The sequence below is a fragment of the Seriola lalandi genome, unplaced genomic scaffold (genome assembly GCF_002814215.2).
Source record: "Seriola lalandi dorsalis isolate HSWRI2012SDOR001 ecotype SW California unplaced genomic scaffold, Sedor1 jcf7180002053538, whole genome shotgun sequence".
In the NCBI taxonomy this organism is placed as follows: Eukaryota; Metazoa; Chordata; class Actinopteri; order Carangiformes; family Carangidae; genus Seriola; species Seriola lalandi.
In genome coordinates this window covers 40,574-67,184 of record NW_019524091.1, presented here as the reverse complement: position 1 = coordinate 67,184, position 26,611 = coordinate 40,574, and the positions used below count along the sequence as shown (strand labels likewise).

The 26,611-nt window shown below is 40.4% G+C and overlaps 1 protein-coding gene across 2 annotated transcripts in view; it reads left to right on the top strand.

Moving 5' to 3' along the window:
* LOC111651230 (protein TANC1) overlaps nucleotides 1-26,611 on the top strand; it is a 96,631-nt gene that overhangs the window by 36,570 nt on the left and 33,450 nt on the right. The window contains exons 4-7 of one of the 2 annotated variants that reach the window (XM_023401195.2): nucleotides 4,428-4,532; nucleotides 15,143-15,276; nucleotides 17,918-18,107; nucleotides 20,826-21,152. In XM_023401195.2, coding sequence (XP_023256963.1) covers nucleotides 4,428-4,532; nucleotides 15,143-15,276; nucleotides 17,918-18,107; nucleotides 20,826-21,152 — 756 coding nt within the window. The remainder of the gene's footprint in view (nucleotides 1-4,427; nucleotides 4,533-15,142; nucleotides 15,277-17,917; nucleotides 18,108-20,825; nucleotides 21,153-26,611) is intronic. The other variant, XM_087172632.1, reaches the window with a different exon arrangement.

Here is a 26,611-nt window from a genome sequence, read left to right as displayed (position 1 = left end):
TAAGTAATGAACCATGCCTGTAATCTTTCTCTACTTTTTTGCAACCATAACGGTGAAAGGTTTAAATCTTGGTACAGCTATTAACAAGACCATTCCAGATTTACTAAATAAAACTGATTCGTCGTGCTGTGCACAAAATACCATCTCATCTTTCTTTTTCTTTTCTTTTTTTTTTTTTTTTGCCAGAATGTATTATTTTTCACGTTTGAGTTGAAGAATGACATTTCAGAACATAAAGAGGGCTGTTGTGAGAATGCTTTCATTCCCCTTTGCTGCACAAAGAGGACACACTGTCTCATTGATAAGCTGAAATGTGAAGAGTGTCAGAGTCCATCTTGAAGAATGCTGGGAAAACTCCTTGATCACTTCGTAACCATGAACAATCCTCTCTTTCATCGGAATTTACTGGACATAACAAGTTGTGGGCCATAGGTATTCGACTGTTTGGTATGTGTATATGTGCGCCTGCGTGCATGTGCCTGCTGAGTGATAGCTCGCTGGTCATGGCTTCCTGAGTCTTACGGTGAATACCAGTGAGTAAAGAGTCCTCTGCAGTCACAGCTCGTCTGGCTGCTTTACCCAAGAGATGCTCTTCTTTCTCTCTCTGTTTTTCTTCCTTAACCCACCTCCCCCCGTGCTTTCTGTTTGCTTGCTTTTCTTGTCATTTATTTAACAAGTGTATTTACATAGAGACATATTTACACTGAAGGTGAGCAGCTGATGTTTTCGACTCCATTAATATAGTGAGTGAGCAGGTAGTGTTTAATGTGTACTCATGCTGACATTTCTGCTGCGAGCTATTCCTTTAGGATCTTGTCCTTTAGGTGTTATCTTCCATGTGTTGCAGTTGTACATACTAACTAGTTAAACCCTTTCTGTTAAAGTGATTTGAAGTTTGGAACAGTGCAAGTGGGTTAGAGAAGTTAGAGACAAGTTTTAGTTGACAGAGACAAGGATGCATGAGACAAGATCTTTCAAGTCCTAACCCTAACTCTCTAAGAAAACGAACTACAAATTGAGTGGTTGAGGGCTTTTGAGGATGACGAGACATATATTTTAGAGTAAAACAATCCATTAACAATCTATCATATATATTTCTCTTTTACATAAGCATCCGTCAAATTTGGTTATTTGGTTTTTACGACATTACGTATTGGGGGCAGGACATTATACAACTGGATAGTGACCTTGAACAGTAATAATAACTATCAGTAGAAATGCAAATACATCAAAACAATGCATATTGAAAATGAATTGAGAAAAATAATCAAATATATATCTATACAAATAATGTCAGACTGTTTTTTTTCCCTCAAAAAGCTACTGCCAACCATGCCTCTCTCTCTCGCTCTCTCTGTCTCTCTCTCTCACTTTCCTTTTCAAGCTCAATGTGCTTTTGAATCATTCTGATGGCTTTTTCTTGCACCAATGAGCTCTTGGCTGCTTTTTTTTTTTTGGAGGGCATCAGAATTAGATATTTCTCATTTGTCCTCTCTGTGTGGGGTATGTTCAGAACACTGAGATTTAATGCATTTTAATTTGTTGAATCTAGCTTTGCGATAGGATGTAAAATCCTCACATTCTTCATTTTCATTTCCCTCCATGGTTCTTTATAGAATTTAGAAAATGTTGATTGTCCTTCATAAATCATTGTTAATTGTGTACTAATTAATTTGCATGTGAATAGATTTACATTCTGGAGTTTGCATCGAAGGTGTGATGAGAATGAGAGCACATCTTTATCTTTCTGCCTCTCTCCCCGTCATCGTCCTTCAAGGGTCATATGTCTGACAATCGCATCTCTGCGACCTTTTCATGCTTGTTATAGACTGCAATTGCTTATTCGTCAGGGCCTCCATTTCGAAGGGCTCAGCGGTAATGGCACCCTGTTAAATCTTGAGATGAGATTTTGAATGGAAAAGAAACTCCGCTGTGCTTTGTCTGATGCTCAGACATCAGAGCCCCGCTGAAAGACCTTTTGCCTCTTCCCTGTGTTATCAACCCTTAGATGTGACCTGAAATTACCCCTGATAGCCAGCCACATGTTTGTTATTTCATGTGTGGATCCTGTGTTCCTCTTGGCACTTTGTGTAAACTGAATCTGAACTTAAGCATATGGTTTAGATTACTCAAACTATGCCCACTGTTGTTTTTAGATGAAATACAGTCAACGGAACATATTAGGCAGTTCGCTTTTGGTCCAAGATATTTACCTGAACTAAGTGTGTCTCACACACAGCCCTCTCTGTCTCTGTAAGTCCCCCTTTAATTGGAGCCGTGTGACTCCTGGGTAATAGGTTGTGCCTGACCATTCTTAGATGAATGGAGGTTTTCAGCACAGACTCTTCGGCTTTGTCTGCCAAACAACAGGCTCACTTGGATCGCTTTTGTAGATACTTCACTGGATCAGTCCCCTTGACTCTTAGACACATCTATCTACATAAATCAAACGTCTGTAACATCTCAAATGTGTTGGAAATTATTAGTATAGTAGTTTTGAACAACATTATGATCACAACATACTACACTACTGCTTCCAGCTCCTCTGACGGACAGTTACATTCAGCTTTGGGCTTTTACGTTGAGTTTTTTTGAGTTTGAGTTTATGCCTTGACGTCTGTTAACAAGCAAGAGAACACAATGTTTGAAGAGGCAGAAGCTCTTTTCAGGTATGAAAATCACAGTTCTTACTATGCATTTCAAGTTGCAGATCCATAGATGGCACTGTGCATCAAGCTGACTTTGACTCTCATGCTTGGTTTATTGCAGTGTCACCTCCAGATCATTTCCTCTCACATGGCTGCCGCTGTAACTCCCTTCCCCTCAGTAACCCACACCCCCAGTATCATTATCTGTGGCTGAGATCGCAGCTGTGGTTTAAGAAATTGTACAATCTGATTCAGAGGAAATTTTTTTGTTTGAGGTGGGAGTGACTGGTATTGGATGTGGTAATAGGAAATGGCTATCTCTGCTCTCCCATCCAATCTTCATGTTATGACTGGGGTTACACATACAGTCATCTGATAACAGGAGTCTGGAGGAGGAGGAGGAGGAGGTTTGGATTGGGTTACAGTAGGTCAAGGCTGGAGTAGCATGGCGGAGTGTTACCAGGGGAGTCATGCTGCTGCCATTCTCTATGGATTTATGGATCTAAATACAGTCACCTATTTTCACATTATTTTCTGAATCTTTAGTGCTGCTCTTGAATGTGGACTCTGGAGTGTATTTCCTTTTTACACAGGAAAATGTTGGCTTGAAGTAGAGGACTTGAAATGTGCACATCTAGTTGCTCGGGAGATGTTTGTTTCATGGCTTAATATTTAGTCTAGTGTCTTTGCTGGATCTCCTGCAAGTATAAACAATTTTATTGCCACTCTTTGAAAAAATTAGTAGGCCTTTGCCATCACTCAAATAAACAACCTTATTTTTTGTCCCTTCAGGGCAGATTAAAAGACACTTATTACTGGAGATGTTGTACGCAAAAACATGGAAATAATGCAGAAAGAGCTGTGTGTCAAGTGGGGTGACTGTCAGTGATTTATTGTAAAGTTCAGCGCAGTGACCAAGCATTTTGTGTAGAGCTGTGGGATTTTCTAATTCTGTCATGGTGCGAGCGGAGGGAACAGAGCAGCCAGCTAACCTCAGCTCCTCACTAAAAACAAAGACAGTCTTTAGAGGACTGTACCACTGTCCCAGATACATCATCTGACTTGCACCAGGACACTGAGATCTTAATCTACCCATACTGTATGTCGCCTTGCAGCAATAAGAGGGTATTCTTTTAAGTGACTGCTCACAGATGAACATGCAGAAAAACTCAGTTTGTTTGTCTGTTTTGCTGATCCCCAACAGAGCATGTGTGTGTTAGAGCACTCGTTTTTTAAGTTCACTAAGAGGCTAATTGTTGTGGTTTCCTGCTGTAGTTTACATTCCCAGAGCTGGCTAGCAGTGTTTTACTGGGAGTCTTCAGCCATACAGACAATATTCTGGGTTGTTAGACAGACCAGAGCTGCCTTCAGCGCAGGGAGCTGTCTGAGAAAGTGTGTGTTTTTTGTGTGTGTGTGTGTTTTTTGTGTGTGTGTGTGTGTTTGTGTGTGTGTGTGTGTGTGTGTGTGTGTGTGTGTGTGTGTGTGTGTGTGTGTGAGAGAGTTTTATGTGAGCTACGGAGTGCAGCCAAGCCTGTCCAACTAAGACACCACCGCATCTCATCTCTAGTCCCATCTGGAACACGTTAATCCAGCGAGAACCCTGACTCTCGCTCTCTGGTCCTCTAATTCTCTCGTCTTTTGCATTTCTTTTCCTCTCTGCCTGTTTGTTTGACACTCTCTCTCTCTCTCTCTCTCGTTCTCTCTCTCTCTCTCTCTCTTTCTCTCTCTCTCTCTCTCTCTCTCTCCCACTCTCCCTGCATCTTCGGTTCGTGCTGGCAGGTCCAAGCAGGAAACCCAAATATGTGGAGAGTCCTCGCGTTCCTTCTGATGCCATCGTGTCAGCACTGAGGAAGGTGGCCGATAACAAGGAGTCCTCACACAATGGTGAGTTTCGCTTTTAGTCAATTTTTGTCTGTTTTTTTTTCTTTCTTTTTTAGGGGGTGGGCAGACATTGGAAAAAGTTACAACAAAAAACTGGCTTGAGAATGAAGGAGGAGAAAAAGGAGAATATTATAACATGGATATGTCTCTATAATTTAAAGGTAGCATCAATTATTGCACGAGTGGTCCATGTAAGCACCAGTGCATGTGAGCATTGTTCCTGGCCCCTTATACAAACAATAGTGCCGTGTTTATTTTAAAGTGTGTGTTTAGATTACAGAAGAGTCAGTCTTCCACTATATGGAGAAACATTGTTGGACCGAAGCAGTGGATTTGTTTCATGGGAATTTAATGAGGACAAAACCTTTTAATTGCTCAGTAACTTCGCATGTATATGTGGGTTCTTGTGTTTCCATGTGTCTGTCTCTTTTCTCTCCTGTGTTGTGTGTTTGTGTGTGTTGGGGTAATGTTCCACTAAGTGCTATATTTTGATTTCCAGCAGAGTGGGATGGCTCAAATTCCTGCCACAGGCTTAAGTGTAGTTGTAGGATGCGTTATCTTTAGCAAAAGGCAACACAGAGAGAGTCCCTCTGATTGTACATTGCTCACATATGCAGACAGTAGTAACCCAGCAAAGCCTAGTCACTGTTGATGGTACATACCAAGGCACGAGGGTGTGTCTGACATTCAGCTGGCACAGAGCAGTGTCTCGGCTCAGCGCGGGCTACCGGCAGATAGCGGACACCAGATAAGTGTTATCTCATGACAGCTGGTGTACCGGCACTGGCACTGGCACTGTACTAATTTTATGAGCTGTGCTCTTGGAAAAAAAAACTTTTGAGACACTTGGTTTGGATTTCTTGCAGTTGCATATGGGGAGAATCTCTGCAGTTGGGCACGTAATAGGCACAGTGTCTTTGTGCAACCTGCAATAGATTAGCATTTATACTCAAACAATAACCTCTCCCCCTTCTCACCATACCACAACACTCTAGTATTCCACATGTGTTGCCTTCATCTGTAGACCTGTAATCTGCCTTGAAGCAAATGCACATAAACACACACCTTCACGTACCTGTGCTGTCTTAGAAACTATCGCTCCCACCTCGCTCTTCTTTGCTTTTCTTCAAACATAGTAAAGAAAAATAATCCTTAATGTGAGTATACATAATGTAAACAAACAAACAAAAAAAACTCACGCAGAAGAGCTCTAGTCGTGGTTGTTTTTAATGTTGTAGCCTCTTCTCTAATTTCTGTCTAGGCTGAAATTACTCTTCAGGCGATATAACAGGCAGAGTTATTTCACAAGTACAGTATGTGACATCTACTGACCAAGCCTCAAGAGAATCTTTTTGCAACCAAGAAATGTAGAGCATAACCAAACTACGTCAGTCTCAAACAAAGGAAGTCCACAAAAATTGAGCTAAAATTCGAAATTGAATTTTGCATTATGTTATTCTTCTCTTGATGATGTAGAGAACAGTTACAGATCTGGTCAGTTTATGGCGAATAAGAATTGACACTAAAATCCCTAGTAGCCAGTATCCAGCCCAATCTAGGACATTTTTATGGCTAATATGTGTTGGAAGAAGAGCAAAAGTCTCCCTCATTTTGCAACACCAGGCATTTAAAATATTTTAGTTTCATTCTAGTCTCTGGGAGTGACTTGTAAATGTTCTCAAATACTAAAATAACCGGTTTTTAAGGTCAGACAGCTTACTTCTATCCTTTGTTGTAGGTTTAGTTAATGTAAGCAGACTAGCCAGGAGAAACTTTCTACCTCCTTCTTCTCACAGCCATAGTTAGCAGGTAAGGAGTTTAATGCTGAGAATTTAGAATGGGCCGACTTACTGAACTTACTATTATGTACAATTAGGCACTGTATAAATTCTAGACTAATGATGGCTAATTGTAATAGCCCAGCTGTAGTAGGATGAGCCCTCATGAACAGCTGACAGGCTTTTGAGCACAGCAACACATCCTATGCGTCTCCCTTTTCACTCTCATTTAGGCAAATTTGTGCACATTGCATTTGATATAGTTTAGATAAAGTGTCTGAGTTTGGCTGAGGCCTGTTAACATCAACTGGATTAACTTGTATTAATGTGCGTTGCTCATTGCATGTGACAAGGACGTATCTAATATTCTTTTGTCAATAAAGAGAGCATCTTTCAGCCTGTGTTGTCGCCTACATCAGAGATGGTAAACAATGCTTGCTTTTTTTTTATTAACTGCGGAGACAGGACAAGATGGTTGTTTGACATTGCAGCTTTTGTAACAAGGTCAGCGTCAGCGTGGAATGTTGATACAGTGCCGGAAGAATCCAAGTCGGAAAATCCATTGGAAGTTTTGCAGCATGAGAACTGTGTGACATTTAGGCCACAAATCAAGTCAGTTATTAGGAGTTGAAAAGGGGCTTTTTGTTGTACGAGTGCTGTAAGTTGCCTGTCTTGAATGTTGAAAAACCTTCCTTCTCATCTATAGTCAGAGACAAACCTTGAGTGCAACTGAATGAATGTCATTTTTTAGATTTTTTTTTTTTTTTTAATGCCATGTCATTTTTGTCCGTGTTTCGTTTGGCTATCCTCAGATATGATTAAAGCCTACATGTTGACTTTGAATGTATTCATTTGTTCTTCTTTTCGGGCTCGACTGTCAGCTTTCCAGGGCTCTGTGTTGTGGACAACCAGGAATGGCTGTAGGCTAAGAAAGGAAATGTGCGTTTGACCTACTGTAGAGTCGTCTCACACAGCTCTGTCTTTGTTGAGGAATTGAGTTTCTTGTGTGTGAATGCATTGTGTATTTCTGTTTTGTCTGTGTGTCCACAAGCACATTAATGTTTGTTTATGTCTTTGCGTGCACGAGTAGGTTTGCAGCAAGCAGTCAACAGTCTTCCTTTCAAAATTGTTTCAGCTGTGGTCTCAGGGCTCTGTTTCTGTCAATCAAGGCTGAACCTCAGGTCCTGTCCTCTCCCACAGTTATGTCTCTCTCCTTCACCCCACCTGTTACTAGTCCAGTGAGACCCGGGCCCCAACACTGAACACGTGTTTCTTCATATTATCTTGTCAGTTCTGAAACAAGCTTAGATTGTTAAGTATTTAACGAGTTTATACCACTTAAAACATCTGTCTGTGGTATTGCATTTGCATCTTGAGTAGTAATCTGACCATTCATTGTCAGTTCCTGTACAATGTCTATTACTCATTTATTAACAACTTTTTGACGACACAGTGTGAATTGGATGAATGTGGTCTGATGTTTTTCTTAATTCCTGACGGAAAACATCTAATCAAATAGAAGTAATCTGACTCACGATCTCACAGCCACAGCTGAGATCCTGACAGGCTGCATGCAAGGAATGCAAATGTAGGAAACCCTGGTGTCTGCTTCTCACTCACTTTAAATTGGCCATTCATAAGATGGTAATGATAAAAGATAATGTCAAATTATTCATATTGTGTTTGTACGGTGCTGCATTGAGAAATGGAGACAGAGGGACGTGAACAAGATTTTTTTTTTTTCATTAAAGAATGAACCCTGTGGGTCAGTTTTTTATAAAGCATCTTTATAAACTGGCTTCAATTTGAGATATTTATAAAGACAAGTCCAATTGTATAATCAAGGCCCATTGTTACCCGTTTATAGAACATATGATGATATTCATTCACCATCTCCCATAAAGGAAAGCAGTAACTTTGTGGTAGCAGAGATGAATGAGCCATGATTTCTTTTTGGCTGTAACAGTGGTAATTCTATTCCTTTACAAGGCAGATCTGGTTTATTGTTGATCTCCTGTTTTAAATTAACAGCTGGAGGATGAAACTTTGTTTTTATTTATCTTTATTTTTCTTTACTCAGTAATGAAGTTTCATTAATCTTTGCTGCTCATCTCTGGAGGATCGTTAGAGCACAGTCACTGTGCCCTGCAGGGCTGAATCGCTTCATCAGGAAGCTTCAGTTCTGTTGGTCAAATGGTTAATGAAATGCCATCTGTCTCTACCATTAGATCAACAATAATAACCGCTAGAGTATGGTGTCAAGCTGAGATGTCAGTCAAACTATGATTATTATCATCTTGCCATTCCCACCCCCCAAACCTCATTTTACTTGGAGATTCTGTCTAACCTCAATATGCTGTTATGTCTCATTGGACACTCCATCTGTGCTCACAGCAAAGGAGATTTGCGGTTCTAACATTGGAATGTGCAATAAGCACTCAACGTGCTTCAGGGGAGCACGTCACCTAGTACCTCTGAACTTAAATGGGGAAGCAGGATGCATGTTCTCATTGAGGGTTCATTAAACAGGCTCCACTGTTGTGGTAATGAAACTCAAGCTGCTAATGAGCACCGGCTGGATTGTTTTCTCGGCAGGGAGAGAACCAAGACAACTCTGTGGAGCCAGTCTGTTAATGGCGCTCCCCCTCCTACTCCATCCTTGTCTTGCTCCTCCTCCTCCTGTCTTCATTCGTCTATCACTGCACCACACGGCTGCTATTTCACACCTGCTCATAAACTTCCTCAGGCGGCAGATAACGATGTTGTTTTGTTTTTGCCTCCATTTGCTGTACAGTTACTGGAATAACAAAGTGGTTCCAGCTACATCCCTAGTTTTTTCCATATCTACAGGATAGTGTTGGATAGACTAATCAGATAGTGTATAGAGCACATCGAGCTTATTTTCATCAGGCAGGTATTTTACTTTATAACTGCATTCTACTCAGATAAATGCAATCATTTTTACCTAGTGTAGGGACAAAGCTCCTACTGCCACAGTTTCATCATGCCTGTTGCAGAATCATAAATAATGTCAGTTATAAAGTCTTAAACAGATTCATTAAGTTGTGCGAAGTAGCATACAAGTGGAGAGCCAGTGTTGATTTCACAAAGTCACGTGAAGCCTATTCTGATAGGACCAATTAATTAACTAGATTAATCAAGAGAGTAATGAGAGCAGCAATCCTGATTGACTACATTCATTGATTTCAGGTGGTATTTATCCAGTGTGGGATTACAGGTCATAATGGACAACAATTCTTTTTAAGCCTTTCTTTCTCATCATCATTGATGTGGAGGCAGTCTGCAACCTTGGTAGAAAGCTCAGCTATAGTTCAACTGTCCATTCACTGAGTTTTCTAAGAGCTTTTTAGTTTCTCTGTACACAATTAGGACTGTATGTCAGTATAAAGAGCTCTTATCCATCAGGTTAGCCGAAGACTTTTTAATTCCGCTTTTAAAGTCCACAGAACGTCTGCAGAAATAAATAATTGAAATGGGCAGATTTAAATCGTCACAAATCACATTTCCTGGTGCGTGAGAAATGATGATAGAATTTTTTTTTTCTTCTAATTTCCACATATATGGTTATATTGCTGTGGGGTGACTGCACAGGATATTGTGCTATAATCCAATGACCCTGCATAAAATACATTTCTGCCCTTTTAGCTAATATAACTAATCTGTTATTTAATCAGTAAAGTTTGGAGTAGAGATATCTGCGCAAATGCTTCACTGTTCCAATGACACATTATTGAACTGCGATAACACTGTAATAAAATGGCATTTTGTCATTTGGAGTAAAGTGGCAGCTACTTTTAATCCACCTCCATCCAGAGAGTTATCTAGCCTCCGTCAGATATGTGCAAATTGGCAGAACATAAACCTCATTAAAAAGAATCCATTGAAATTAGTCATAAAAGAATTTGATATGCACTGAGTGAAACATTTTATAGCTGAACAATAAACTTCTCAGCGCTCCCTGGTGGACAGCCTATGTTATGGTGACAAATTATCACAATTTAATTTATTAATTTATTTATATTAATGTATTTATTAATTTATCTATATTTTTATACACATGCACCCATAGATAAAGAACAACTAAAGACACTCTATGTGTAGATGTGTGTGGCTACACTGCTGTGCCAGGTAAAAGAACAATTGAGCATTAACATGAAACAAGAGCAAACCTAAATTTGAGAGAAGACAGCAGGTCTGGCTTGTCTTCAGTCCACTGTCAGGTTATTTTAGAAGACGGGTAGACCTCTTTCGTGCTTTCCTTTTCAGGAATGCGTGACATCTTGAGAAACCGATTAACCCCCACTGACCTCTTTGCACTATGTTCTTTATTCTTTATTTGTTGCCATATGAGGATGAGGAGGGTTGACTTGATTTATGATTTACACCACTATGTGAGCTCAGTCTCCCAAAATGTGCCATTCCAATGGTTTATAATATTGCTCTAGTTGATATTCTGCTTCTCTGTTTAATGGAAGAGACATACAGTACTGTAACACTTATATGGCCTTGAGCCCAGTAGTGAATAGGACACATACACCATAGTAACATAGTGTTCAATCTGCAATAAAGTGTACAGGGATTACTGACATAGAAACACTGACCATGTTTCTTAGAAGGTCCTTGGGGAAATAATGACTAGTAAAGCTAACTGGTAAACTGTCTATTATTTCCTCACACTAGTACTGTTCCACACCTACAATATGTTGTCATCAGTGTCAGTGGTAAGACTAGATAAACAAGAACAGGTCATTAGCAGCAGTGATTACAGCTGAGGTGCCCTGGAGCAAGACACTTAACCAGCTACAGATTACTATAGACTATGGTTGTTTTGAGCAACTAATAGGTATGACAGTAAAGGTGAAGCAAAAATCATAGATGGCATTATTTGCTTCACATGAGCCAAATCGACTTTGATTTTGTCTACCTGTCATCTTTGTAATAGTTTTAGTGCATTTGACCGTCATTGCTGTCAACGGATGGTAAAAAAGTAAGTAGTGATGAATAGGTGATGATAGCATCCATAAAAGAGCAGGGCCCAGAGTTAAACAATTAAACGGTACTAGACAACTGGCCTGTTGTATCATGTGTATAAACAGAATGATTAGTGAGTCACACGGTATACACAGTTTAAATCCATTCAGAAGTGGTTGACAAGCCATGGTAGTGTAATTGATAAACCTGTGGTACAACCATAAGCCAAACACAGGTTTCTCCATTTACTTGCATGTGCTGTGTTTTTATTTGTTTTTTCAGAAACAGAGAGTTGTTGTAGATTTGGGAGAAGTGGAGGTTTTGCGTCAGTAATGGCTGCAGTCGGCAGTGCGTCTAATTTGTATCGTTGTTACAGTGTATTGATTTGCAGAGAGACCACGGGCTGGAGATATTGTTATTGATGTGGCCCACGTGGCTTGTGTGTCACATACATGTCAGCCTTTCTGTTGGTTGTGGTGTATCTATGTCACATGCCTAGAGGTTCTTTCACAGCCCCAGCACGAGTACAGGACTACTCATTGGTTCTCAGATGCAGGTGGGTTTAAGTGGTTTTGAAGAACCAGTGATGAAGTGGTCCTGTCAGGGCCCAGCAATATAGAACTGGTTGATGGATTTAATAAGATTTACTCCTAAACCATCAACTCAGTCTAAGGACACAAAGTCAGAGGGCTAGCAGGAACCTCTACAACTGTGAAGAATCACTTCATCAACAAACTATTACCAACAATTGAACTATTTTCAACATTATATTACATTATACCCAAAGCAAGTACAAACACAGTTTAAAGTGCAGCTTCATACCGTTTATTTAATGTCAGAAAAGGACTGTTGTAATGTTTGTTTTCCCTCATCATATAGAAAAATCTCTAAAAGAATCCCTTTAGAGTGTCACAGTGTTTGACTTCTGTTCTTCATGGATCCATAATGTTTGCAGCTCTAGAGCTAAAAACCATGCCTCTGACAGACAATCATAATAAAAAACAACCTGTCACTGTCTGCTAATGTACGGTGGCCATAAATGCATGATGTGTAAGGTGCCCCCTTTTAAAGACCTGGGACCAATTCCCATTATCTCTCCCCATCTACTAAAAGTTGATGAAGCTTGCAATGTGTTGTTGTGTACTTCAAATTATTATTGAACCACAACCAGCTTTCAATACAGATGATATCTGTCCATAGTTGAATTTTACACCTTTTTGCTCATTATGAACATGAATCTCAGTTATACTACTATGATGTTACACAGAAAGTGATTTAGACTAATAATTCATCATTTCCATTATTGCTTTTTTTTTTTTTTTCTTAAATAGAATTAATGACAGAAAAATCAAATATAAGTGTCACAGTAAGGTTATGCCAAAGAACACAGCATTGAACACTTACATTCCACACATTGTCAAGGCCAACAAGTGTACACACTCCTGTTCCCGGTTATTAAGATTTGTGCATGTTTCGATGAGTAAATGATAATTGAGCATGACTTCCCTTATACATGATTACATTGCTGTGTGAAGACTTAACATTATGTGTGCTATAATCCAGTGACCCTGAAACTATCTATAAAATCACTGTCATCGTCATTCAGGCCTCAGCGTCGTCTTTGCACCAGTGGTCTCCAAAGACTCATCTCATGCGTTTACGTGAGCAGGGTGACATTCCCTATAAAAGGTAGATTTTCAATGTATGTTCTTTTTTACTGCATGGTGTTTGCAATGGAGAAAAGGTAGTGAAAGCCCAGCAGCCAGTGCATATGAGGTTAGCATTCAGTGTCTGTTTCTATATAAACAAAAGCTTCAGTTAATTGAGCAAGAAAACCTTGGGGCCTGTTTGAGTATTATTATGTCTCGTTTCAGGCCTATAGTATATTTCAATTTCTAAAAATTAAAAGCAAGTACTTTTATAAGAGGTGGTGCAACTGTCTGAAAGGCAGTGCCAACATAAAAGCATAATTACATCAGAAACCAGGCAGACGTCAAAGGGGTAACGTAAATATTCTGCACAGCCTCAACTTAGAGATATGTGCTTGTCTGCCATTACTTACAAGACAAGTATCCTCTCTAACACATTTTGTTCTTGGCTGAAGGAAGAAGACACATGCCTAACATGTGCCAGGCCATAATGGCTACTTCTGTTTTGTACAGAAGCCTTTGATAAATTGCTGGCATGGTTTATTCTTCCATCACTACATTTCTCCTGTTGTTCTATAACGGCATCGGCTGCATTTTAATCATGACCACCAGCATACGTTTACAAGAAAATCCAAGAAGCGTTGGTGTTATTAAATTAGTGGTGAATTAGTTCTCACCACTTGTACAATCTGCTTGATTAGGCATGCTTTGTATGTCTGGGAAAAAAACCAAAAAAAAAACAGCTACTTTTCAACGATAAGACAGCCTTGAAAAGGCTAATAGTGGCGTCACTGTTGGAAGTACCATACAGGATCATTTTAAACCTTACCAGACCAGTGACCTATGATGTTGCTACACTGTTACTGCAATATACTGTATTGCATTATACAGAGAAGTGTTTCCGTTATTTAGCCTTCACTCACTGACATAAATGGGTTCCAAAAAATTATGGAAACACCTGTCTGTATAATGCAATACATTTCCCTTTAACATAAAAATGATTAAAAATACAAATAAAAAATTGTTGTAGCTTGAAGGTAATTACTTGATTATAATGAATGCACATTCACAGTGAAGGGGAACACGTTAAATGTATATGGGTATTTGCATGTCAAAGATGTCTATGTGTGTTTGGTGGCTTGATTTTGACTTGAACAGAGCTTGGCAGTAGACTGTACCGGTGAACTTTGTTTGTATTTAATCAGATTTACTGCCAGCATTATTAATAACTGTGGAAGAAGGAGGCTAAAGGAGAAAATGAAGGAGAGGAGGAAAAGGTGCTGACAGAGAGCTGTATAATGAGCTTTTGTACCTTGGATGCCCCCCCCCCCATCTGTTTGTATAGTGGTCAGATCAGGTCAGTTTTTCTAAGGGAATGTTTTGACTCTGTCTTCTTGATTCATTTGCCACATCTACATTTGAGATATGAATGGATGATAAAACGCTCTGAGTTTCAGCACAGGTAGTTGCTCATATTTATCCCCAGTGTTTTTGGGAGGGTTTTAATATATTCAAAAAGGCAATACATTTAAACAGAAAAGAAAAAGATTGCACGTGGTCTCTGCCTTGTGGGTGGCACCCCAACCTTGAAATTGCAGCCTAAACATGTTTTAAGGCTCCAGAGTTAAGACTGCAGACACTCTAAGCTGTGTTGGAAAAAGACCACGTCCACTCATTGATATTCAGAGGCTCTATGAGTGAGAGCTGTAAACAACCAGAAAGCCCTGGAATTGGCACTCAAGGCGTGTTGCTGGACACACACACACACACACACACACACACAGTGCTTTCTTAACAATGCTAGACATTCACATGTATTCAGACTCTCTCTCTTTCTCTCTCTCACACACATACACACACACATAAACTATCACCCCCACCACTCTCTCTCCCCCTTCTCTCTCTCCCTTGCTCTTCTTTGCTCCCCCTCTCCAGGTCTGCACTACATCAGCAGCAGCTGGAGAGTGCAGCATAGCATTTCAGAGCAGAGCTGAGGAGGGCAGGGCAGGCAAAGTGGCCCCTGTGTGGGCCATCCAGTGGAGAGAGGGAATCTGCCCGCTCACATTGAGAATTTCTCTTTCTCTCTCTCTCTCTCTCTTTTTTTCTCTCTCTCTTTTTTTTCTCTCTCTCTCTCTTTATCTCTCTCCCTCTCTCTCTCTCTCTCTCTCTCTCTCTCTCTCTCTCTCTTTTCTAGTGCTGCAAGCAGAGAAACAGCCAAGCTCCTCCTCCCCTGCCACCCAGGAACTGATGACAAGGCTGGGCTTTTTACTGGGAGAAGGGATCCCGGGTACGGCACGCATACCTATGGACGACAAGAATGAAAAGAAGGTATTTCATTTTCTCCCTCCCCTCCAACTCCCTCCCTCTTCCAACAGCAGCTGCTGCTACCGCTGCAGCGCACAGATAGAGATAGAGGAGAGATGGAAAGGATGAGAGGAGGAGGGAGTTGTTACAGTGTAACAGAAGAATGGATTTTCTGTTGCAGCTTGATTATTTTTTCCTCTTTGCATTATTATTTTTATTTTTTTGTATGAGGATTTAGGAGGATTTTTGGCACCACAACCAACGGTAACTGTCAAACTGTTTTGTTTAACATGTTTTAAAGAAAGTAACTGCCTATTTGAAAAGTGGTTTTATTTCAGTGCAAGAGCTCTAGTGTGGTGTGCTAGTCTCCCAGTAACTTGAGTGCTATTCCAGGGGCTCTTGAGTATGTAACAAGAGTGTCTGAGCGCGGGTCCAGAAATAGTTATACTAGGTTTGAGCCTCAGTTTGTTTGGCTCTACTAATTAAGCTGGGGCTGTGTGAAGAGCAGAGCAGAGCCCAGCATGCTACTCTTGCCTCACTCGTCTCGTGTCTTGGACACGTTTTGACACTGAACCGGCAATCGTAGAAATGTAAAAGAGGCTTACAAAGTATTTCAGGAATCATGTTCATTAGTTCAGATGTCAAAAGAGGAGACAGGCAATATAGACATGTAATGGTTTTTACTTTGTTTGTTTGTGTGCATGTAGGTGTGTGCTCAGAGCTCAAATGGGGAGGAGCACATTATTGTCATCTGCCAGCAATTCTCTTTCCCTCCATACTGCTGTTTTACAGCATATCTTTAGCTCAGCATGTTGTTTTTGGATCTGCCTTACAGTAAATTATTAAATGTCAGTAATTTGTTTGGCTCTTTCTTGATAAGAGTGATAAGCATGAGCTCTGGGCTGCAGCCTCAGGCTGGAAGTTGCACAGCGATGTGGAAATGGGAAATGTTATGTTGCTAATATGAGCATTCCACAAGTTGTTAATGGTGCTGCCAGACATGCAGTATCCCTCCTGTTCTGCTGCTTGTATTCTTTCAGCACGCCTTTGTACAAACATGTAGAGCTTTAAACAGCAACAGTCAGTGCATGTTGAATCAGAGGTTAGTCCCATGTCTCTCTCCAACTGATGAAGAATTGGTGAGGCTTGCTATTTTGTTTGACTGGGTTGAGCTAGATGAGATTTGTTCCAGAAAGGATGCAAATATGTCTCATCTTCTTTTCAGTCCAGTTAAACCGATGTTAATTTTGGTGACTTTCCCAAAACATTATGGCCTGTGGTGCCTATTAGAGGATAATTACCTAATTACATTTTTAGACTTTGCTGTATTATTTATAGAAACAGGCGTGTGATATTGTGTTGCTGTGTACAACACACTTTCACAAAAATAAATGTTTTAAGCAGGAGAAAGATTTCTTTTGTTTAACAACCTCACTTTTAATCAATACACATTCGAAGTAATTACTGTTCCAGTTGGAGAAAAGAATTATCTTCATAGATTTTAGTGCAGTAACCATCCAGTATGTGAGAAGGACTTAAAAACAGGATGGTTACGGATGTTTGAGGTCAAGTATAATGTTAGAAATGGTTTGAGAAACTTTTGTTGAGAGTTTAATTGGTGCAGTTTGTTTGAAGCAGTAGACAGCCTTGCAGGAAGTGCTGCTTGAGAAGCCAGCTGTGGGTGAAAGTCCCTCAAGCAGCAAAATATCTGCAACAAACTAGTTTTTTTAATGAATGAGATTGATTGGACCTGGGCTTACAGTAGATTTAATTGGGGTGTTTTATTTTTAGGTAATTTTGTTCCTCTGATTTGAATGGATTATTGAAGCTAATTGTGGACATGTTTGTTTCATGTCTATTTGTCTGTAAAGATAGTGCTATGTCTGCCAAAGAAACTGCCCCTTGGTGGAAAAATAAAGTTTGTTGAATTTATAGGACGTAATGTCAATGGACCAGGTTGTGGGAGGAACTGGTTCAAAGCTTACTGAGCAATAAGCTTGCTCACTCTCTGTGGTGTGTAACTGTTAAAGGCTTTGGTTCTTACGCTGGGACAAGAAGGACCTTTAGCTACAGTACATTGTTTAGAATCAGAATACAGTTGAAGGATGATGGGGAAACAGGACAAACCAGCTTTAATTTGGATTTCTACGGTTGTCAGTTAGCTCAAACAAAGATCCAGCTGCTGTATGCTTGTCAGACAGGCTTGATGACATTAGAAAGGTATCTATTGTGTCACAACAAAGTTGAGAGCTCTTCCCTTGTGAAATTCTCTTCAGGCTTATTTTGGTCCCTCCAGGTATATGACTGTGTAATTTTCGAGCCCTGCTCCATTTACAGTGCTTATGCCCTTCGGTTTATGTGTCATGCTCACACGTGAAAGGCTTGTTTATTTGTGAGGGAATGCTTCACATTACTTTCACATGATCCAGGTCAAAAAGACCACGTCCAATCTTTGATTAAAGCGTTCTTTGAAATTCTCTCAATTCTCCTTCCACAGTAGAGTTGGAAAATTGTTTTTGTTGTATTTATTACTGCTCATACTGCAGGGATGTGAACATGTTGCCAGATGATAGATTATATTGAGTTGACTTCATACTTCATTGAAATAATTGATTAGTAGAGCACTTTCTTGGTGTAACTTCACCCTTGTCTCCCTTCTCCTCAGTGCTCTGTGACTAGCCAGGGTATCAGCCCCTGCTCTACGCTGACCAGCAGCACGGCATCTCCCAGCACTGACAGCCCATGTTCAACACTCAACAGCACAACCAGCCGCCCACCTCTCAGCCGCTCCAGCCCCTGTGGGACCATCACCAGCCCCAGCTCCACACTTGAGAGCAAGGACAGCGGGATCATAGGTGAGAAATTACCAGCAAATATCCTTAAATGTAGCCTGTGGAGCTTTTGACCAATAGTAGAGCTATGGAGCAATGTTTTTATGACTGGGTTCCTGTTTTGTTCGTATCCCAAACACACACTAGGATACATTCCTTTTGCAGGTATTTGTTTTTTTTATTTTTTATTTAAATTGGTTTTGGCCAAGTGTTTTGTGAGGAAGTAAATGCATTCAACATGCTTGTCAGGCCTCAAGGATACACACTGTGTTTTTGTGGGTGATAGTGAATGTAAACACAACTTTGTTTGTTTTCAAGAACACGCCATTCGTTTGAAGCTAGCAGCTTAAAGCTGCCCGGTGGAAATATTTTACCGTTTCACTGCACTTGTATTTGAAGCAATTGTCTCAAATCGTGCAGGGTGATGCAAAACTAAACTGCTCAATATTGGTTGACATTCATATCTGAACCCACATAATATAAACCAAATTATAGAGTGTCTGTCAAATAATCAGCTTCAAACTGACTTCACTGCAGTTTAAACCCACCTGTGGTGCCTTTGCCAAAATAGTCGGTAACCATGCTAGGAATGTGAGTGATGAGCCAAGTCAGCTGCCGATCCAATGGGCAACAAGGCACAGTGAATCAATAGCTTAGTCAGGATTGGTAATACCCCACCTCAGGGCAATGACAAAAACCAACCTCTCATTTACTACAGCCAGCTTACCGGTGGCTGCATCAGTTGCCAGGTTTGATATAATAGATAATGACAAAGACTCTGCTGACTTATTTATTTTAGTATTTATTCTGCAAAATTCAACAGTTAGCACAGATTCCTTAGCACACTTTCTTTTTTCAATCACTTGCTACAGTGTTTCCTGTGAAGCTCCTCTATTTTTAATTGATATTCTGAGAATTGTTAACTCGTGTGCACCTTATGAGTCTTACCTGCATGGTGTCAGTCATTCATCATTCTGTTAAACCTATTACGACTGAATAGGATTTGTGTCAGACTGCATTCATCTTCTACCATGTGTCAGTTATTGGGTTTGTATAGAGCTGTTCTGGTATGAGAGATCATTGGGGTGACAGTTGCCAGAGTTTGACATTGTACTGTATCTCTAGTAATAGCCCTGTAAGACATCTGGGGATTTACACAAGCTGACAGGAAGATGACGTCTATTCATGTATTAATCCGTCTGCCGTTTCTACTCACAAAGCCTCCATGGGCTATAAAATGTTAGGATTTTGTTCTGAAAATGGGGTTTGAATGTTTGTAGTGAGGATTCAATAGCAAATAGTAACTGTATGATAACTGCAGATATCCTCAGATGAACTTAACTAATTTCTGAAAGAACTATGGTTATTTAGGTAACTGACTGACATGATTGCACTGCAGTAGAAAGCTAAATGCTAAAGCCAGATATAACACAACAATTTGGATTTCCAATTTAGCTGAGTTGACATAAGTGCTTACTAAGAGTCAGTCACTTTATCCCCCCGAAGCAATATCATTGCTCACTGCTAAATTATAAATGGAAACTGTGATACAGTATCTTCCAGCATGGAGCATCAACAGGCTTCCACCCAGGTTGAGACAGTCGCATAGCAGGTGTTGTAGTCCATTTCATTGTAAAGCTACTTTGCTTGTGTCAAATCAAAACTTCCCACCTACCTGCCTTAATAAGACAGGACATGGAAAAGAACAAAGCTATGTTGTGTCCACAAGTGAGATTCCAGCCTGTGATTAATGCTCCCTGGTCTTTGAAGTTTGACTTTGCAATGTCTTAACATTTACAAAACAGAAGAGTTTCTTCATGAGGTTCCTGGGGGAGGAGCTATAACAGGCCTATAGCACCTGCTCTTCATAAAGAAAAATTATCCACATGTTTAAATAAATAATAATATATAATTTGCCATCGCTCTATTTAAACCAAGTGAGCAATCATTGTAACCTTTTTTATACTGTGGTGACTGCCAATGCTTTGCTGAGAGAAGGGTTAGACATGTCTGCTTTCATGAATGACTTCATATTTGCCCAGTTATACATCACAGTAGTCACATTGTCCAGGATGTGTTTGTTATATTAATATTAGTGATGACGCAACATGCCGCAGCATTATGAAATCCAGATTAGTAATGTGTGATGCAAACACAACCAGCTGGCCAGTGACTTCCAGTCCTCTGTCTGTATTGATGTTTTTGTATCCAGCTGCCTGTCACTCAGCTTTTGGGTTGGTGTTAAAGGGATGGGTTGGCCTGGGGGAGGATTAAAGGATTTGTTCTCATGTAACTAAAACACCTGTTTAAACTTGTTTTTTAGTAAAAAATACTAAAAACGGTTTTTAAAACTATTTCACTTTTTTCTGACATTTTCTAAATGTTAAAATGTGTATTTTGGTTCATAATACAGCATCCAGTCGCTGTTTACAGTGTTTGATGTTTCAACTGAATAAAAGCAAAGAAAAAACAAAAGGCATTAGAGGAGTCTGTGCTCAGGAGTTTGTGCTTTCCAGTTTATTAGTGAAAGCAGGCTGTCGTTGTAAATAAACATCAAGAAGTGAAGAAAATCAGGGAATTATTCAAAGTTAAAAGTTCAATTATAGCTCAGTAACTCACCAGAGGTAAATAAAGAAAAAAATTCATATCACAGAGAACATTACTCTCATATTTCTCATCTCTTTCCTCCATCTTACCTAATCACCCGCTTTAATTCGCTTCTCTGCTTGGATCTCCTCTCAGCCACCATCACTAGTTCTTCGGAGAATGATGACCGCAGCGGCTCCAGCCTGGAGTGGAGTAAGGATGGCAGCCTGAGAGGTAGCGGACGCCATGGCCTGGCACAGAGCGTGCGGGCTGACACCTGCTCTCCTGTGGCTGAAGAAGACTCCAACAGTGCCACAGCAACGCCAGCTGACACCCCATCCAGGACAGACCAGCAGCAGTCCAACATATCAGCAGGGGCATCAGGGCCACCACAGCCTCCAAGTCACTCACCTGAGGGACCCATTCCGTACCCACCACAGACATCTTCATCCCTCATGATGCCGAGGCCGAACTCGGTAGCAGGTATGGGCCTTTGGTTTTTGAGCTTTTGACATCTGGATGTCTTCTGTGCAGAGGAGAGAGAGGAATGGATCTGTATACCTCTGATTCAGCATCACGCCAAACATTTTACTTAAACTTTCTTCTTGTAGCCTAGTAACCTTTATTATGTTGACAGGAAAACTGTGATTCTGTGCTTGGGTGTCTCCCTGCATTGCGTTGGCAGTCAGTTCAATATTGTCACGCTATGTTATGACCTGTGCCTGAGGCTGACAAGTGGCGTGTCATTTCTAGTCTGAGCAAGTGACAGACAAGACAGGAAAAAAACATGTGTAGATACACAGCGAATGGGTTACTTAGTGTTTTTCGGAAGACAGGTTGTGCTTTTCAAAGACGAGCAGGGTATCAAGGCAGAAGTTGGAGATTAGGCAGCTGTTGCGTGTTGTGCCTCGGCCTGGCCTGCCATGCCGGACCTAAGCGCAAGCCACTGTCTGGCTGATCTGTTCTGCATTCCTGCCCCTGGAACCTCCCTGTTATGGCTCAGCTAGCCATATCCACACAGCTGTCACAGTTGTTGATATCCCTCACGACCCCCTCCCCCCTTTTCCATTCTCAGGTCTCCCTCTGTTTCTGCTGTTTCTAAGCCATAGGTTTTATATCGTCCTTTAAAACTTGAACCATTGCAAGGATTTCAAAAGGCAGGTTGAGACCAAGTTGATGCAAATACCAACAAAAATCAAGCCCTCACTGAATGCTGTTCTTGAACTAGTTACTTCAGTTGTGTTATACCTATAGATTCAACTAAGGATGGATTTGAATATGTAAGTGAACTGGGCTCACCAGCAATGTAGAGTGCAGCTCCAGTTGCAGTCACATGCTAGTTAGCTTAGCCCATACCCAGGGGACCATGCTGCATGTGCTTGCTATTAGGTTGGTTAGACTAATAGGAACATATTTGATTGTTATGGCTATTACAGGCTAGAAAATGAACGGAAAAACAATCTTCTCTGGAAGATGAAGATTGTATGAAGGGATGGGTGATGCTGACAGAAGCTAATGAAATAAACAAATGAAAAGTTTTTAGAGAAGATGAACTGTATGTCACACTGCATGATACTCGCAGATGAGTTCACTGGTGATTGACTGGAAATGACAGGGAAATTTCAACAGCAGGGGCAGACTGGGCAGAACGGGGGTGGGGGGAGTAAAAATTTAAGTGGACTCTGGTCACACCAGTTAGTAAGACAAAGGGTCATCTTACAATTTGCAACAAGTAGCCAACTTAACTGATGATGGTAGTCTGAATATAAAATTATCCATCGGTGTATCAGTAAGACAGAAAGGTAGACTGGGTACTAGAAATAGAAGCGGAACAAATAGTACATGGTTGGTGCATAACCTGGTCTCAGACATACAATACATACCATAGCTTATGTATGTATTTCACACACTGCGCACTGCTCTTTCATAACACTTTGCTAGTGTTGTGTTCTGTAACTGAATTTGTGCCCACATTGTTAAAGGCAAAGTGCTGAACATGCCTGTTCATCGCCCATTCCGTTGTTCCATTAATCTATACCCTTGTACATCTCATCATTATTTTATCCTAACATAAACCTGAACAGCGCACACACATTGGCTCATAAAGCTAACAGACCAGGAAATATTTGACTGTTTATGTGTGTTGCTTTGCACGTGAACGCCAGTGTGCTCGTCTCTGTGCGTGTGTGCTCCAAGAGTTTATGGGCTGATGTCATAGTTATGCAGCGTTGCCCTCTAGGGACCTGTGAAAATCACACCTTAGATTTTACGCCGTGTGAAAAAGCCCTGGGAGAGGACATTGACGACATGGAGAGACAACTTCATTTGTGGACCAAACCCATCTGTATTGGTATCACGGTGTGCCAGGGACAGTGCTTCTTTTCTGTTGGTTCTCAAGGAAATTGTATTCAATAGAAAGAAAATTATTCTAAAGAAGCAATTACTGAAGCAGGTAGGAGTTAAATGGAAGAGATGCCATTGTGCTAAGCAAACAGAAATGTATTCATCATTAGAGCATTCACTCTGTTTGCCAGAACCTCGATGACTTGTCTTCGTTGTCTGGCTTTGTACACCAGCACACAGGATAACAATGTGTCTGCTGTGAATTTGCCAATTTGTCCTTGACATTGAACAAGGACATGGAGATCCAACATGAAAATAAATATAATGGCTGCATATAATTTGCTTTAATGTGTCGATGCAAAACTTGAGATAGAAACTGATAAATGATCCCTTCTCCCTATGTAAGTATGAAGGCGAAACTCTCATTTCTCCAGTTTTGTCACATCCCAGCAGTTAGATGGTCATGAGCTCTCAGAAGTGACCAAAACAGGGAGCTTGCAGGTATAAACATTTAGATACATTTTCTTTCCCAGGGTGTCTGGGCTCATCTTAAGGCATAGTGTGAAGTACTTTGGCATCTGAAAGGAGCTCTGAGTAGAACTACATCTTTATGAAGCTGAAAGGAGAAAGTTAAGGTTGCTTGAGAATCTGTGGAGCTATCCAAGAGGTACCCAATGGGAGGTGCCCCTGGAGCAGACACACAACATACTGGGGGTGGGGGATTGTTGCTCCCTTGACCCTGACATGTGCTGGAAAATGGATTGATGGATGGATATTTATATATTTCCCAGAGCTTGTAGTCAACAGTTTTCATAGAGAACTATTTTGAAAATAGGCAACAATGAAACCTTACTTTTTCATTGTTACATGGCAACCCACACTCAGGTTGTACCTTGAATAAAGCAAAATATACATCCAGTATGATTTCACCATTCGCCTTCAATTCAAACACTGTACTGTCCTTTCATCAATTGACTTATCATTGGAACATTGTGGTAACTATAACAGACAACTGAAAGAACGATATAATGTTGCAGACAGTTGACGCACGAAGGCCAAATTTTCTCAAAGGCAAAGTGGATTTTGTCCATCTGTCTGATGCCAATCAACTGCTGTATAGCTTGGCTTCTAGAATGTTAGCAATGTATGTAGAAGGAATGTCGGCATATTACCGACAAGTGTCATTTGCACTGCCTTGGTGAACACACCTACACACACTCTCACACTGTGGCTAGCTTCTCCTTGGGCTACATTGGAAACTACATGCGCTGCGGCAAATCAAACAAATGTTGGCACAAACCATCTGTCACAGCAGACGGGGCTGAATTCAGATGCCTCTTTAGGAGCAGTTTTTAATTGTATCTTTTGCTGTTAGTCTAAGAAGGTAAAGTGCCTTGGCCACCATTCTTCATCGAAAATATCTTTTAAGGCAGCGTTTAAAAAGTTGTCACAACCACAACCCCAGCTCGCCCTGCAGATATTTATCATCCATCTCATATCAAAATACACTGTTTTAAAGTTCATAGCTGACCTCATGTAAGGGTTGTGTGGGAGCCTGAAAGAAATGTGAATGGCATTTTTTTCCTGGGCTTCTTTGTGTTTCCAGAGAACCTCTCTGGGAAAATCTTTTACTTGCTCACTCTGTATGCATCATAGTGCAATGCAGTCCTTTTTTCTACAGCGCCGTATTTAAAGCCTTCCGAGACAGCTCTCAACCAACATTTTTTACTAATGTAATAAATTTCTGTCTTAACAATGATTCAGTTTGGTTCATTGTGTTTCATTCATTGATATCCTATTCAAGATCAAATCTTGTTTCTTTTCAGTATGGTATAATATTATAAATCACTCAATTCAGTGACTATCAGTCACAGTTGTATAACCACCAAATAAATGAATCCAGATTAGGTGAAAAAATCGCCAAAGAATAACTAAAATGGCAGAGAGATGAGACACAATAAATGTGAATTATTTCAGTTTCACCTCACATTTTAAAACATGTTTCATGATTTTATTCTCAATAGTGTTGCCCTCACATTTCAGGTAGTTACAAGCGGTAACATAATTTGTTTCACGGCTCTGGTTTCCTTATTGTTTCTTGCAATCCAGGATTTTAGAATATGAAAACAGATCTTGCAATTGATGGCATGTTGGATTTAGCCTGTATTGTCATTTCTTCAAGTGCCTGGTCAGCACATTAACAACACTAACCTTTTGCCCAAATTGAAACTTGTGTCAGAAGTTGAATCTATGAACACATGGTTTGAGCAAAATTTCATCCCTTGTGTCTTGCACTCTCGCCACCCTTACTCCTCATTATATTAAGGTAATAAGAATTCTATTTTGAGTCATTCAAGTTAAGCCTTTAAAAAAAAAAAAAAAAAAAAAGGCTTACAGAGTCAAAGGGTTGTATTAATTCTGGCCACTGGAATTCCATGATTTTGAAATCTTAGCTTGAGCTGCTTGTGGTTGGGTTACTGAGACAGGGAGACTGAGTTAGGGTCACTGTGGCTGAGGAATGGTGCTACAGTGCCTCTGTGGTGTTTAGCTATTCAGCAAAGCTTTGTGGTCTGAGCCATGGTGGTACAGTACACACTCATTGTTTGTGTGTACTCCAAAGTCCTCTGTTCCTCTGGCCAAACTCACGCTCTGTGATACCTTCACCAGTGATAATGGATCCAAGATGTTTTGTTAGACTCTGTCCTCAGCTAAGTCTCTGGAGTGTTGAAAAGCAAATCCTAGGATTTGTTGTTTCTCTTTCAAAACGTTGGACAAGGTAAGGTTTGAGTAATCATGAGCTCACATCTGTGTTTTATTAGGAAATCTCAGAAATGTTTGCAAAGGTCAGACAGTAATTTTCTCAAATTACAAAATCATGCCTTTCGAACTTGTGCAGTACTGCTGCACAAAGACGAGTTATGGCTTTTTAAATTTGATAATACTGTAGTCTCTTTGTAGTTATGGAACAAGAAGGTATGATGTAACTTTTTCATCTGATATGCTGTAAGCTTATGTGTTCTCTGGTAGTTTTTAAGACAGTAGTGCCTGCTGTAATTTTTGCAACCTGATTGAAGACATGTCTGCATTGATTTCTTTAGGTAGCCATGGATATTCAATTCTGCCCCTGGCTTTATGTAGTCATTGATCTGTTGAGACCAGAGATTGAAAAGAAAGCAAAGAGAAAACGGATAACCCATTCATATCCTTGAGCTCTCTCAAAAGGTCACAGCCACATCTTTTAAAATGTCCACTTTCAGAGAGCTCTGAAGAGCCACTCTGTCACAGCAGGAGCAAAACAAAAACCGTTGCAGCGATCAATCTGCTTGAGCTTTGAGGAGCTGTGTTAAATTCTGCACAGTGACACTCCAGTGAAGGATCAGAACTTGCCAAATGCCCAATCTCAAAGGGTCAGAGTCTTAACTCACTACTCTCTGCCACAACAGAGCCATTTGTCTAAGTTTGATTAACAGCACATCACTATTGAGAATTATGCAAAAGCTGTTAAGGAACTATGCAACTGTTATGACTGCATGAATATCCTAATGTCCAAGGTCTCTCTTCTTCCTAGTTATAGCTCGTGGCACAGAGTTAGTTAGGTA